This window comes from Salmo salar, chromosome ssa06 (assembly GCF_905237065.1).
Source record: "Salmo salar chromosome ssa06, Ssal_v3.1, whole genome shotgun sequence".
Classification (NCBI taxonomy): Eukaryota; Metazoa; Chordata; class Actinopteri; order Salmoniformes; family Salmonidae; genus Salmo; species Salmo salar.
Genome location: NC_059447.1, coordinates 77690962 through 77707436, shown reverse-complemented (window position 1 = coordinate 77707436; position 16475 = coordinate 77690962). Strand labels below are relative to the sequence as shown.

The 16475-nt window shown below is 43.2% G+C and overlaps 1 protein-coding gene across 1 annotated transcript in view; it reads right to left on the bottom strand.

Annotated features, from left to right (window-relative positions):
* Window positions 1-3869: 3869 nt before the first annotated feature.
* sn25a (Synaptosomal-associated protein 25-A) overlaps window positions 3870-16475 on the bottom strand; it is a 31992-nt gene continuing 19386 nt past the window's right edge. Inside the window, 5 exon segments of the mRNA NM_001173949.1 lie at window positions 3870-5433; window positions 6216-6360; window positions 7129-7248; window positions 11604-11721; window positions 16031-16079. Coding sequence (NP_001167420.1) covers window positions 5365-5433; window positions 6216-6360; window positions 7129-7248; window positions 11604-11721; window positions 16031-16079 — 501 coding nt within the window. The 3' untranslated portion in view covers window positions 3870-5364.

Sequence of the window (16475 nt, the reverse complement as noted above, 5' to 3'; positions counted from 1 at the left end):
TGGGACCACACAGCTGTCATACCGCTCAGGAAGGAGACGTATTATGTCTCCTAGAGATGAACGTACTGTCACGTCCTGACCAGTATAAGGGGTTATTTGTTATTGTAGTTTGGTCAGGACGTGGCAGGGGGTGTTTGTTTAGAGTGTTTCGGGGTTTGTTGGGCTATGTTCTTTGTTAGTCTATTTCTATGTTAGTTCTAGTATGTCTATTTCTATGTGGTGTTTATTAGGTGGACCTTCAATTGGAAGCAGCTGCTCCTCGTTGCTTCTAATTGAAGGTCCTATTTAAGAGGGGTGTTTTTCTATGGGATTTGTGGGTAGTTGTTCCTTGTTTAGTGTTTGTTGCACCTGACAGGACTGTTTCGTTTTGTTCTTTTTTGTATACGTATTTAGTTGTTTCTCCTTCTTCAAAATAAAAAGAAGATGAGTATACATATTCCCGCTGCATTTTGGTCCAATCCATACGACAACCGTGACAGAACTACCCACCACAAACGGACCAAGCAGCGGAGGAAGGAGCAGCAGCAGAGCTCTGTGGAGTCATGGACATGGGAAGAGATTCTGGATGGGGCAGGATCTTGGCACCAGGCTGGGGAGTATCGGCGCCCTAAGGAGGAGCTGGAAGCAGCCAAGGTGGAGCGACGCTATTATGAGGCATTATTCGCACCAAGAGGCAAGTGCGAGAGGCAGCCCCAAAAATGTTTTGGGGGGGCACACGGGTAGTTTGGCTGGGCCAAGGGTGAGCCCTAAGCCAACTCCCCGTGCTTATTATGGGGAGCGTATGGAGTGGAGAGCGCCGGAGTATGCGGAAGTGCGCACGATCTCACCCATGCGCACGCACAGTCCGGTGCGAGCGATCCAAGCCCCTCGCTAGTGCCGTGCTAGAGTGGGCATCCAGCCTGGGAGGAGGATGCCTGCGTAGCACATCTGGCCACCAGTGCGCCTCCTAGGCCCAGGCTACCCTACACCTGCTCTACACACGGCAGCCATCAGGCCTCTGCACAGCGCAGTTTGCCCTGTGCCAGCACTCCACTCGTGCAGGGCTACTATTACCATCCAGCCAGGACGGGTTGTGCAGGAGGTGCGCTCCAGACCTCCAGTGCCTACTCATGGCCCGGTGTATCCAGTTCCTGCTCCTCGCACTAGCCCTAAGGTGCGTGTCTCTAGTCTGGCGCCTCCAAAGCCAGCACCACGCACCAGGCCTCCAGTGCGTCAGCCCAGTCTAGTACGTCCTGCTCCCGCTCCTCGCACTAGCCTTGTGGTGTGTGTCTCCAGTCTGGTACCTCCAGTACCAGCCCCACGCACCAGGCCTCCAGTGCGTCATCCCAGTCCAGCTCGTCCTGCTCCTGCTCCTCGCACTAGCCCTGTGGTGCGTGTCCCTAGTCTGGCGCTTCCTAAGCCAGCCCCACGCATCAGGCCTTCAGTGCGCAGTACCCGTCCAGAGCTTCCGGCAACAGTGCACTGTTCAGAGTGTCCGGCAACAGTGCCCCGTCCAGAGTGTCTGGCAACAGTGCCCCGTCCAGAGTGTCCGGCAACAGTGCCCCGTCCGGAGTGTCCGGCAACAGTGCCCCGTCCAGAGCTTCCGGCGACAGTACTCCGTCTAGAGATGGCCCACAGTTCGGAGCCTGCAGAGACGGCCCACAGTCCGGAGCCTGCAGAGACGGCCCACAGTCCAGAGCCCGACAGAGACGGCCCACAGTCCGGAGCCGACAGAGACGGCCCACAGTCCGGAGCCGACAGAGACGGCCCACAGTCCGGAACCGACAGAGACGGCCCTACAGTCCGGAACCGACAGTGTCGGCCCTACAGTCCGGAAACGACAGAGTCGGCTCTACAGTCCGGAACCGACAGAGTCGGCCCTACAGTCCGGAACCGACAGAGTCGACCCTACAGTCCGGAACCAACAGAGTCGACCCTACAGTCCGGAACCGACAGAGTCGCTCGACATTCCGGAACCGACAGAGTCGCCCTCCAGTCCGGAGCTCCCAGAGTCGCCCTCCAGTCCGAGGTCTCCAGCGACGCGCATCAGCCCGAGGTCTTCAGCGATGCGCCATAGCCCAGAGACTGGGATGGGTGAAATTTGATAAGCATTCAGCGGGGGTGGACAGGTCAGGTTGGGGAGTAAGGCCGGAGCCTGAGCCACCTCCATAGTAGGAGGTTGGGGAGGGGGGGGGTGTAGCACAAGAACCGTCGGTGACTGTGGCCACCCTCCCTTCCCTCCCTGTAGTTAGGATTATTTTTTGGGGTTTTGGGTTTTATTTTTTTTTGTAATTTTTTTTGTGTGAGGTGCAACAATTAACACACAAAAAAATAAACCCCAAAACAAACAAAAAATAATCTGTACCTTTGGGGGGGTACTGTCACGTCCTGACCAGTATAAGGGGTTATTTGTTATTGTAGTTTGGTCAGGACGTGGCAGGGGATGTTTGTTTAGAGTGTTTCGGGGTTTGTTGGGCTATGTTCTTTGTTAGTCTATTTCTATGTTAGTTCTAGTATGTCTATTTCTATGTGATGTTTATTAGGTGGACCTTCAATTGGAAGCAGCTGCTCCTCGTTGCTTCTAATTCAAGATCCTATTTAAGAGGGGTGTTTTTCTATGGGATTGTGGGAAGTTGTTCCTTGTTTAGTGTTTGTTGCACCTGACAGGACTGTTTCGTTTTGTTCTTTTTTGTATACATATTTAGTTGTTTCTCCTTCTTCAAAATAAAAAGAAGATGAGTATACATATTCCCGCTGCATTTTGGTCCAATCCATACGACAACCGTGACACATACTTTGGTGCGAAAAGTGCAAATCAATCTCAGAACAACAGCAAAGGACCTTGTGTAGATGCTGGAGGAAACAGGTACAAAAAGTTTCTATATCCACAGTAAAACGAGTCCCATATCGACATAACCTGAAAGGCCGCTCAGCAAGGAAGAAGCCACTGCTCCAAAACCATCATAAAAAAGCCAGACTATGGTTTGTACCTGCACGTGGGGACAAAGATCATACTTTTTGGAGAAATGTCCTCTGGTCTGAATAGAACTGTTTGGCCATAATGACCATCGTTATGTTTGGAAGAAAAGGGGGAGGCTTGCAAGCCGAAGAACACCATCCCAATCGTGAAGCACGGGGGTGGCAGCATCATGTTGTGGGGGTGCTTTGCTGCAGGAGGGACTGGTGCACTTCACAAAATAGATGGCATCATGAGAAGGAAAATTATGTGGATATATTGAAGCAACATCTCAAGACATCAGTCAGAAAGTTAAAGCTTGGTCGCAAATGGGTCTTCCAAATGGACAATGACCCCAAGCATACTTACAAAGTTGTGGCAAAATGGCCTAAGGACAACAAAGTCAAGGTATTGGAGTGGCCATCACAAAGCCCTGACCTCATTCCTATAGAAAATGTGTGGGCAGAACTGAAAATGCATGTGCGAGCAAGGAGGCCTTCAAACCTGACTCAGTTACACCAGTTCTGTCAGGAGGAATGGGCCAAAATTCACCCAACTTATTGTGGGAAGCTTGTGGAAGGCTACCCGAAACATTTGACCCAAGTTAAACAATTTAAAGGCAATGCTGCCAAATACTAATTGAGTATATGTTAACTTCTGACCCACTGGGAATGTGATGAAAGAAATTAAAGCTTAAATAAATCATTCTCTTTACTGTTATTCTGACATTTCACATTCTTAAAATAAAGTGGTGATCCTAACTGACCTAAGACAGGGAATTTTTACTAGGATTAAATGTCAGGAATTGTGAAAAACTGAGTTTAAATGTATTTGGCATGTATGTAAACTTCCGACTTCAACTGTATTAGCAACTGTTTTTCTACGGAGACAAACCATTGATTGACAAGAGAAAGAAAGACCAATTAACACAGAGCACAGAGAATAGGGTTTATTACTTTTAATCAATTCAGCTAGCTACAAAATGTTCCACGACTTCACAAACTGACAGGATACAGAGGGAGTTTGAATATCACATGCGTTTTGAGGACATCAATCTCAGTTTAATCTATTGTGTCATTCAGAGAAGGTATTTCTTCATCTTATTATTCTAACTACTCAACATCTTGGCGATTTGGTGTGCATAGCTCTAAAAGTACAGAAGCAAACAAAACTTTTGTATGTCATTTTTTGTTTCAAAACATTATTATTATTATGATATTCATATTATTTAGTTATCATTATTATTTGACCAATAACAAACCACACGGGGAGATTAAACTAACAGGATACAGTCTTCTTATAAAAGTAAGGTCTCTCAGAAATACGCGTCTTTGCTTTACATTGCAAACAATGTGTAATTTGTTCATTTTTTCAGAGCATCCAAAATCTATGATACAATACACAACCAGTACCACACCCTTCAGCACGTATTCCATATCTTCACTGAACTGCATATTCATTTAGAAAAAAACACGTCATTTTTTGCGGTTACAGCCATATCCTCATTCTTCCATCATCATCTCTTCACGTTAAGATCATTTTGCATTATTTTACAATGATGGTCACAGTCTGTAAATATATTTTGACAGGAATAGTGGCACTATTGCAAACTTGCAGGAGAGTATGGAACGTTCAACTGTGTCCTAATACTGAGCATGCTTTTGTCAACTTTGCTACTGCCATGTTATTGTTTTTATATATTTTTAAGACAGGTTTTATGTATATGACTCTAAAATCTACCATTTGTCATGCAGAACGCACAATTCACATCACTTGGAATGCAATGTCTATTACAGCAAATCTAGTTGCACATTGTCTAAACAGTAACTCATGATAATTGCGGTGAGGGAAAGGAACCAAAGACAGTGATTGTACGTAAGTGCTTTTTAAATTTACTATCGTTTGTTATCATCTTATTTTTTTCCTCTTCTTCATTCGTCATGACAACATCAAAATAAGGAGCATGACAGCAGCTGATGGAATGACACAGTTTTACTAAGACAATACTGATATACTGAAAAGGAAAAACAGCTTGTATAGCATTCCTATTATACTTGTCATCCAGCAGTGTACCTTTATACATATATATATATGATATATATATCATATATATATATATATATATCATATATATATATATATATATATATATATTTGATAAAGAGAATAAAAACTTCACAAGTGAGCTAGAGCCATCGAGTCAGCACTATATACAACCTTTGGAAAGAATGATACGGAGTATAAGAAATACTTTTGTTTACGAGGACAATCATTGAAAAAGCCAGACAGACAATACACATAACAACATTTACAATGGGGGGAGGTGATATGTGCATGTGTGCAAACCTAGAAGGTAAATACCATGATAAAAGCATGTTTGCGCCTTGTGACAAACTGCGCTTGCGGGAGAAGCAACGTGCTCCGGGAGCTTAGCCACTACCCAGCATCTTTGTGGCCCGCTGGTTGGCTTCATCAATCCTGGTCTTGTTGGAATCAGCCTGTATAAAGAAAGGGGGGGAGAGAGAGAGCGATAGAGAGAGGAACATTAGTTATTTGTGGTTCTGTTTTGCAGATAATATACACAGATAATAACATTTTGAGATGTGAGGCTAATGACTATTTGGACAACAACTCTAAATAATAGCAGATGGACAATAGAGGACCAATAGAGGACCAATAGAGGACCATTAGAGGATCAATAGAGGATCAATAGAGGACCAAAAGAGGATCAATAGAGGACCAATAGAGAACCAATAGAGGATCAATAGAGGACCAATAGAGGACCAATAGAGGATCAATAGAGGACCAATAGAGGACCATTAGAGGATCAATAGAGGACCAATAGAGGATCAATAGAGGACCAATAGAGGATCAATAGAGGACCAATAGAGGACCAATAGAGTATCAATAGAGGACCAATAGAGGATAAATAGAGGATCAATAGAGGACCAATAGAGGACCAATAGAGGATCAATAGAGAACCAATAGAGGATCAATAGAGGACCAATAGAGGACCAATAGAGGATCAATAGAGAACCAATAGAGGACCAATAGAGGACCAATAGAGGACCAATAGAGGATCAATAGAGAACCAATAGAGGACCAATAGAGGACCAATAGAGGATCAATAGAGAACCAATAGAGGACCAATAGAGGACCAATAGAGGACCAATAGAGGATCAATAGAGGACCAATAGAGGATCAATAGAGGACCAATAGAGGATCAATAGAGGACCAATAGAGGACCAATAGAGGACCAGCAGAGGACCACCAGCAGTACCTTCTCCATGATCCTGTCGATCTGGCGATTCTGGGTGTCGATCTCGTTGCCCATATCCAGGGCCATGTGGCGCAGGTTACCGATGATGCCTCCCACCTGCTCCAGGTTCTCATCCATCTCATTTTCCCTGGCATCATCCGTTACCCTGTGGAAGAAACACACAATTTAGGCTGACACGCGCACACACACGTGCACGCACGCACGCACACACGCGCACACACAGACACACACACACACACACACACACACACACACACACACACACACACACACACACACACACACACACACACACACACACACACACACAACACATATTGGTTTAACAATACAGTTGATAAAGGTAGTGTCCCATCCTGTCCTGTACAAACTTCACCTTTGATTTCTCCTGCTTTGAGAACCTCAGCCTCCTGCCCAAACAGCTGGCTAAACAACACCCTGTTTACCCTCAACAAAATGCTCTACCCCCGTCATACCAGCAGATGGTAACTACTGCTCCCGACCCCTGTCGTCCTTACACACACCTTTAAAGCTTCATATGGAAATCGTTCATGACCCCCACCTCTATCTATTTACCCCCCCTCTCCCTATCTCCATACCTGTAGACATTCTGCCTCCCATCAAACTGCCCTTTCCCTACAGCTCACCCAACTCTATATAACAGGATATCCCTGGTCCCTACAGCTCCCCCAACTCTATATAACAGGATATCCCTGGTCCCTACAGGTCCCCCAACTCTATATAACAGGATATCCCTGGTCCCTACAGCTCCCCCAACTCTATATAACAGGATATCCCTGGTCCCTACAGCTCCCCCAACTCTATATAACAGGATATCCCTGATCTTTACATCAACAATCCACCGGTTCCTCCACGCCACCCCCCCACCACTGCCCAACCCTAACCCCCTCACCTGCGGATGAATCCTCCACTGATGGCCATCTGTTCGCGTTCGTCCACCACGCGGGCAGGCTGGCTGGCCACCACTCCATCCTGGTTGTTCCCCCAAGCCTTGCTGCCTCCACTCTTCATCCTGCGTTGGACCGAGGAAGAGGAGGGTGAGGCTTAACCACTGCTAGATATCATCTATCAGGTGTAACTGTAGCATCATGCATCGATCCGTTACATAGAAATATGAGAAACAGGTCGAAGACTAGACACTAACCAAGCAAAGCAGAGAGAGCAGGCATGGGTTTGGTCAATCCATCATTCTCTAGTTTTATCATCATTAGTGTGATGTTATATCTCCTAGGTATATAACATACTCTACTGTATTAAGGCATGTTTAGTATGCTGAGACACATGCCTTTTCCCAGCTGAAAGATGTGCCATTAGTATTTACATGCATTTTGTAAACAACAGTTAGGATTACTCACTTTGTGCCACCCTCCACCACCCGCCCCAAAGCATTCCTTCATATTGAAATGTCCCCCCCACCTCCCCCCTCACAATGGTATATCCTAGGTTGCATCTGAAATGGCATCCTACTCCCTACACACATCCAGCACTGGGAATAGGGTGCCATCTGAGACAGCCTCAGTGTGACTATATGTGACAGATAACAGAGACACAAGGCTTTGGCAGACAGACAACACTGAGAAACAGGACTGGACTGCCACATCGTTGGGGACAGGTGTGAAGAACTGCAAAAGAAAACAAACCGGAGGGACATAACAGAACGTAACACCCTACTGTAGAGTATGCTTCTTTTCAACATCAAGTGTCTTGTTCAGGTTGTAAATCTATCTAGTAATGAAGCAAACTACATAGACTTAAGGTTGATCTGTAAAAGTTATCCGGCGCAGTCAGAAGATGAGATCTTGGACAAAACGTAGGCTTCCTCAATTTCAGTTTCGCGACTCGGTACCGGTACCACCTGTATATAGACTCGTTATTGTTATTTGATTGTTACTTAAAAAAAATTAAAAAAATTGATTTAGTAAATATTTTTCTTAAAACTGCATTGTTGGTTAAGGGCTTGTCAGTAAGCATTTCACGGTAAGGTTTACACCTGTTGTATTCAGCGCATGTGACAAATAAAATTGGATTTGATTTGATTTTGATTCAGAGAATAAATATTATTTATGCAATACCTTTTAGCGCCTCGAGTGTGAGAAATGCGCTTTATAAATATATAAATACATTATTAGAAGTATATAGCAGTGGATCTAACAAATACTGCGAGGTAAACAAGATGAATTGAAGACTAATTATATAGCTGTATCTAGATTTTCTATGTACACTGTCTGACAGAGATCTAACCATGACAAGTGGCTAAGGAGGCCCTGGGTGAGTCTATGCTTCAGGCTCCGTTTAATGAGTCTATTAGTACACTGCAGTTGTTAAGATTGTAACAATCATCACAAAGATCTGTCTGTGTGAAATGTATGTTATACTGTATCTAGTAGGCAATTATTTCAAATGTTCTCTGCTTCATAACATTCAACATGGAGCATGAGAGGACAGTGAGCTATCGTTTTTTATATTTACCTGTGTTTTTCTTTTCATTTAATTTCTTTCCCTAAAACCATGTCTGTCTGTCCTCAGTCTGAAACCAAATGGCGTAATTGATTTAATGCCTTTCTGTAACCTTGGAGAGTGGGGAAGGTAGATCTTTCCTTTCTGTAACCTTGGAGAGTGGGGAAGGTAGATCTTTCCTTTCTGTAACCTTGGAGAGTGGGGAAGGTAGATATTTCCTTTCTGTAACCTTGGAGAGTGGGGAAGGTAGATCCTCCCTTTCTGTAACCTTGGAGAGTGGGGAAGGTAGATCTTTCCTTTCTGTAACCTTGGAGAGTGGGGAAGGTAGATCTTTCCTTTCTGTAACCTTGGAGAGTGGGGAAGGTAGATATTTCCTTTCTGTAACCTTGGAGAGTGGGGAAGGTAGATATTTCCTTTCTGTAACCTTGGAGAGTGGGGAAGGTAGATCTTTCCTTTCTGTAACCTTGGAGAGTGGGGAAGGTAGATCTTTCCTTTCTGTAACCTTGGAGAGTGGGGAAGGTAGATCTTTCCTTTCTGTAACCTTGGAGAGTGGGGAAGGTAGATATTTCCTTTCTGTAACCTTGGAGAGTGGGGAAGGTAGATATTTCCTTTCTGTAACCTTGGAGAGTGGGGAAGGTAGATATTCCTTTCTGTAACATTTCTTGTTTTATCAGAGGATAGAAAAGATGGCTGATTATAAGCCCTCCCACTGAGCTAGTATTTATAGAAATGGACTGGGGCGACGGTTCTCTTGGCTCTCTGACAGCGGTGACAGACCACCGTGGTAAACACACACAGTCAGACATACTGCCTGGTTAACTCTCCTCCTCTCCTCCTACATTCACCCGTCTCAATGATGTTATACAATTTGTGTTGTATAGGCTACAGTTCGGTTATCACATCCTTTCCATGTGCCATGTGTAACTTTCTCGCTATATCTTTCTATCTTTCTCCTTTATAACCTCCATCAATTTACAGTATAACTGGACCTATTTGGATATTATGTAAATCAGACATGCAGACAGACCCTCATCAGGGTGAATGCTTTTGATCCACAGGCTGATAAAATATTAAATCCCAATAGTCCTACTAGATAAGAAGCTTCATTCTATCTGATTTGACCAAATCATTTTGATTGGATCAATTCCATTTGATTGGAATAAGAAAAAAGACACCTACAATAGAGGTTAAATCCAGTGGGTTGAGATTTTTACTCCAGTATAGATCTAGAGAACTAGAATGTAGCCCTGGGTTTCTGTCAACCTCATATACTAATTGTTCTAGTGGCTTCCATAATAGTGGTAAATGAATCTGAGGCCCCGGACTACAATTATATGACAAATAACAGGAGTTCATCATGAACATCATCAGCATTAGTATTTCATCATGTGTACCATTACTCTCAGTGCATTATCAGCATGCATGGCATTCAAGGGTCATGCTCTTCCTGTCATTCCAGTCAGTAGTCATTATGGGGTTGGGTGAGAGAGAGAGAGAGAGAGAGAGAGAGAGAGAGAGAGAGAGAGAGAGAGAGAGAGAGAGAGAGAGAGAGAGAGAGAGAGAGAGCGAGAGTGAGAGAGAGAATGGCTCACGCATGCCATGCTGCTATCGATCTACTCTACAGATGTCAGCTTGTTTAGGTTGTCTGATGGTGTGGTATTTACATGCAGATGAGGAAAATGTTAAGCAGTCTTGGAATCTTACAGTGGCTATGACAGTAATAGTAACTATAGTGGCTATGACAGTAATAGTAACTATAGTGGCTATGATAGTAATAGTAACTATAGTGGCTATGATAGTAATAGTAACTATAGTGGCTATGATAGTAATAGTAACTATAGTGGCTATGATAGTAGTAGTGGCTATAGTGGCTGTTATAGGAATAGCAACTATAGTGGCTTTGATAGTCTGGCAAGAAGAGAATGGTGCTGTTCCATAGACTCTTATTTAAGCGTGCAAACGAGAAGTTTGCTTGGACGAGAAGGGTACTTGGAGAATGGTGCTTGGAGAAGGGTACTTGGAGAATGGTGCTTGGAGAATGGTGCTTGGAGAAGGGTACTTGGAGAAGGGTACTTGGAGAATGGTGTTTGGAGAATGGTGCTTGGAGAAGGGTACTTGGAGAAGTGTACTTGGAGAAGGGTACTTGGAGAATGGTGCTTGGAGAATGATGCTTGGAGAAGGGCACTGCTAATGAGTTTTGACCTGGTCTGAGTGGAGGAGAGTTTGGTTTGCGGATGGATAGGAGTCAAGACCTTTGGTGGTTGGATGTGTTCAGGGGTCATAGAATGTCCTGTCTAGCATTACTAGTTAGGGACAGTAAGTGTTTGGACATTTTGTGGGCAGTAATCAGCTTGGCTATTATGCTGCTGAGGGGAACTCAGATACTCTCTACACACTGTATAGGCTAACAGTGCATTGTTGTTAACAACCTCCATGCACTGTTCTGACACCCTGGTTCAGCGTAGGCTGTGACAGATGGGCCTGTGGGGAGCTCCTGAGCCGAGCCTGCGGATGGCGCAAAGGATTCTGGGATATGTCTGGAGGCCTGCCCGGACGATCTCTAGAGCGAGACCCATGAGGACCTGAGGCTCCTGTCAGTCACTGTGTGTGTGTGTGTGTGTGTGTGCGTGTGTGTGCGTGCGTGCGTGCGTGCCTGTATGTGTGTGTGTGTACAGCATGTGTGCGAGACAGCATGTCTTCTGTGGATGTGTGTGTGTGCCTGTCTTATGCCGTCATGGCCTCCTTGGTTCAGGCTGAGTCATTGAGCGTGGAGATAAGAGGTCAGAGGTTAGAGGTTAGAGGGGTGGAGTCAGTCTGGTTAGAGCTGGAGAAGACTAGCGCACTACTGACCACTATGACGCCACTTGTACCCTGGTTTTAATGGCAGGCAGGCAGGCAGGCAGCACCTACTTGTTACAAGGACAGGAGCAAAGACCACAGAATGCTCCTAGATCGTTCAAATTCTTTTCTGCATCCTTCATGTCCTTATTGATTTGGTCCATTCCCTCCTCGATGCGCTCCATTTGCTCTGATTAAACACAAGTAATTTATCCCCCACAGAACGAAGCACGTGAGAAGAAAAGGAAACAAAAGAAAGGAGGAGAGAAGACAAAGAGAAGACAACAGATTCAGACAGTCACTGTGACGAAAGGAAAAGAACTGGACGCCACCACATAGTGAAGAACCTTTGGGCTCGTTGGGTCAGTACCTACTTGTTACAGGGACATATGAAAAGGCCACAGCATTTCCCTAAATCTTTTAAACTTTTCTCGGCCTCCTTCATGTCTTGGTTAATATGGTTCATGCCATCTTCAACACGATCCAGTTGTTCTGGTCAGGACAAAGGGATGACAGCAGTGGAATGAATTTTATTGACTATGACAGAAATATATGAGTCAGGAGGAGCATTGAGCTGTGTGTGAGTTTCTATTGAGAGCATCATTACACTAGTATAACATGAGCTGGATCTTCAGAGTACTGGGGACTGATTCAAGTCATGACTGAGACATTCAGTTTCCATACATCAATTTTTATATACTAATTTCATTTTACAGAAGCCTTTTAGTGTTGGAAATTATGTTAAATAAATCTTAGTGGTTTAAATTGAAAATCTAAAGATATAACCCTTCACAACGTTCCCCATGGTTGTAGCTTCATGGAAACTTAGGGCAAATCTGAAATCCTACCGATTCTATCCTACAGTATCCTTCCCCTAGGAAATTCTGTATGCCGTTCATGGGCAATGGGGTCTGGACATGGTGAAGGTAGCTGGGTGGGTCCTATTGATGTGGTGTGGTGTGGGGCAGGGTTGGGTTGGGGTAAATTCCATTGTCAATTCAGCAGAAAGTTCAAAATGAATGGAGAAATTGACAACATTGTCTATAAGGATTTTTTTACTCATTTTAATTTAATTAATTTAATTTCAGTTTAATTTAAATCAAATTCTCATTAAATTAATGCATTTTCAATGTAATTCCCTGCAGTAAATTAATTGAAAATGGAATTGACCACAGCCCTGGTGTGGGAGGGGTGCCCCCCAGGTAGGTGGGTGGATGGACAACTCCGGGGTCGTGGTTTAGGAGACTGCGTAGGAATTACGTGCAGTATGTGTTATAGTGAGATGAGGTTGGAAGGTAGAGTAGAGTATGTCAGGAATACAGTCAAGGCTAAGCCCATTGACACTGTCCACCTTTGTAAAATCCCTGGCATGCTTTTGTACTGTAGCAACAACTTAGTCATGTGACCTTTACTTAAACAGAGGAGAAGAAGAACGTAAAATGGAAATAATCAATTTATTTGCTAGTGGAACATTACACGACCCTATATTTTCCATCCAGCTTTCTTTGTTATTTCATTTTGTGATTAATTCAATCCTTGTGCACTGCATCAGCCTCAGGCTTCTCCAATACGACACCATCAATAAGCGGAGGTCAGAGGGCAGCTAGCCAGGCTTACAGACACCTCAGCAACTAGTGAGCCGTCCAAATGGGCTTTGTGGAGGCAACCCTGGAGCAGGTTGACGTTTATAGTCATGAGTCTTGTCCTTGAAGCAGAACTACGCGATTTCCGCTAGATGTGCCAGCTGCAAAGTCCAAATTGTCTATATTATAAAAATGCATGATTTTTGTTGTGCTTTTTGGACTTCATTTAAAGTTAGGGTTAGGCATTATGGTTAGCAGTGGGGTTAAGGTTAGGGTGATGTTTATGTTCCAGCTAGTGACCACTCTGCAGAGCTGCCTCCAGAACAAGATTCATGATTAAAAAACACTTCCCTGTAACCCTGGACGGATGGATTGCAGAAGGGGAGAGTTAAGTGGATAGAGGGATGACAAAGATATAGAGGGATGACATGTATATAGAGGGATGATAGAGATACAGAGTGATGACAGAGATATAGAGGGATGACATAGATATAGAGGGATGATAAAGATATAGAGGGATGACATAGATATAAAGGGATGATAAAGATATAGAGGGATGACAGAGATATAGAGGGATGACAGAGATATAGAGGGATGACAGAGATATAGAGGGATGATAGAGATATGGAGGGATGACATAGATATAGAGGGATGATAAATATATAGAGGGATGACAGAGATATAGAGGGATGATAGAGATATAGAGGGATGACAGATTAATGACAGAGATATAGAGGGATGACAATATAGAGATATGGAGGAATAGATGATAAATATATAGAGGGATGACAGAGATATAGAGGGATGATAAAGATATGGAGGGATGATAGAGATATGGAGGGATGATTAAGATATGGAGGGATGATAAAGATATGGAAGGATGACAGAGATATGGAGGGATGATTAAGATATGGAGGGATGATAAAGATATAGAGGGATGATAGAGATATGGAGGGATGATAAAGGAATGAGCAGATTACAGTGAGTCTGTAATTAAGGTCCTCAGTTGTGGGCTTTCCCATTAGGATCTGATCACTGCAGTCGAACCGGACAATCAGAAGGCTAGATTGAGGCTAATGCCTTCCGGCAGGACAATTATGTCCTCTGGTCAATCCAAGCACAACAAACCAATGGTAATGCCAATAACCCACTACGCACACACTGGTTGAATCAACGTTGTTTCCACGTCATTTCAATGAAATGACGTTTAACCAACGTGGAATAGATGTTGAATTGATGTCTGTGCCCAGTGGGAAGGTTCAACTGAACCAGGGTTTAGGCCATGTTATTACTTTCTCTATATAACATTTGTTATTGGTCACTATCAGGTGTAAATCATGTCTGCATTTTTCGTCTGCTTTATAGAGTAACACGACTTTAAGGAACGTGGTTAGCGCAGTAGTCCTTTAGTGGAGTACAGTATGTGTTAAACATGTTGACTTGTACTGTTTGTTTCTGTGTGGCTACATCTTTTCATGACATGCCATAATACAGTGCATTCACAAACTGCATTTAACCAGGGATGATACAAAAGTGTGTTCAATTGTTAGTGTGTAAATCCATGGAAGAATGAGAATGAATTTTGTCGTTAAATCGATCCTTGGTTTACTTCCCCAACTCTGAGACAGAACCGGTTTTATCACTACACCTTTGACACGTTGGCCTACTGTTCGGTTGGTGGCCTTTTAGGGACAAACCTCCATGACTGGAAGAGTTCACCCAAATTATGGATAAGTGGGCTTCTCTAATTCAACTTTTGGCACAGAAGTATAATGGAGACTTAAATATAGTAAACAAAGGGTGGTTGTTGCGATGTTTGGCCTGAGAATGTTTTGAGGTATACTTGTTGTCTTTGGGGTACGAAAGCAGAGAAAAGCTGTTAGCAAAGCGAATGAAAAACTGTTAACGAATCCAAAGAAAACATGTTAGCAAAACCAAAAAATATAAGTTAGTGAAACCAAGGTAATGAAGTTAGCGAACCAAAGAAAACATGTTAGCAAAACCAAAAAATATAAGTTAGTGAAACCAAGGTAATGAAGTTAGCGAACCAAAGAAAACATGTTAGCAAAACCAAAAAATATAAGTTAGTGAAACCAAGGTAATGAAGTTAGCGAACCAAAGAAAACATGTTAGCAAAACCAAAAAATACAAGTTAGTGAAACCAAGGTAATGAAGTTAGCGAACCAAAGAAAACGTGTTAGCAAAACCAAAAAATATAAGTTAGTGAAACCAAGGTAATGAAGTTAGCGAACCAAAGAAAATGTGTTAGCAAAACCAAAAAATATAAGTTAGTGAAACCAAGGTAATGAAGTTAGCGAACCAAAGAAAACGTGTTAGCAAAACCAAAAAATATAAGTTAGTGAAACCAAGGTAATGAAGTTAGCGAACCAAAGAAAATGTGTTAGCACACCAAGAAAAAGCAGTTAGCAAACAAAACCAAAAGTTAGAAAACGGGGGGAATAAAGTGTTTTTAGTTTCTTCGTCAGGTTTCAAACGAATTGTTGACCTGCAGTGGAATTCATAAAGCATGCATTAGGGCAGAAATTAAAATAGATGAAAATCATTGTTTCAAAGGGGTAGTTGGAGAAAACCTTATAGTTATGAACTGGCATGTAATGGATATGAGCAAGCCCACAGGAAACAATTCAACCATCAAGAATATCTATATTTGTTTGTTTACATAAACGTCTAAAAGATAACCAAATTAGGTTTTTTTGTAACTTCATCCATATATCTGTCTATTTCAATGTACAAAACACTTGAAAATAACTCAAGTTGAAATATACGGTAGAATCTGTCGTTCTAGCTAACTACTTCAAAACATGCACTGTTATGTTATTCCTAGCAAAACATCAGATACAAGGCTGGGAACGACGTCCCATTGGATTTCCCTTCTCGAAAACATCCAACACTTACCTCCTTGCTCGTCCAGCATAACCAAGGTCCTGATACCAGCATCTTTACTCTAATCCCCAATAACCACAGCGAAGAGAGGTGAAGAAGGAAGGGATGAATGGAAGGAAATAAAGAGAAAGAGAGAGGTCAGATCACAAAGGGCGGATATAGACGCCTTATAGAATACAGATTAGAGTGCAAGGCAACATGATTGGAAAACAGGAGGCGACCATCAGAATAAAACCCCACCTCAAGCCTTAGACAAAGTTAGACCAAGGTCTTGCCATTTGCTCAACTTGAAATCTCTCAAGAAACAGTAACAGCCTGAGAATATTTGCATATTCTAACCGTTTCTGGTGTGATTTTAAACTGGATTGGCCAACCTGTGTGTCTTTGACTTTACTGTAATGGTTAGCGCTTTGGGTTTTAATGTTGTAGGTGTTTATATTTAAAAATGTAGATATTG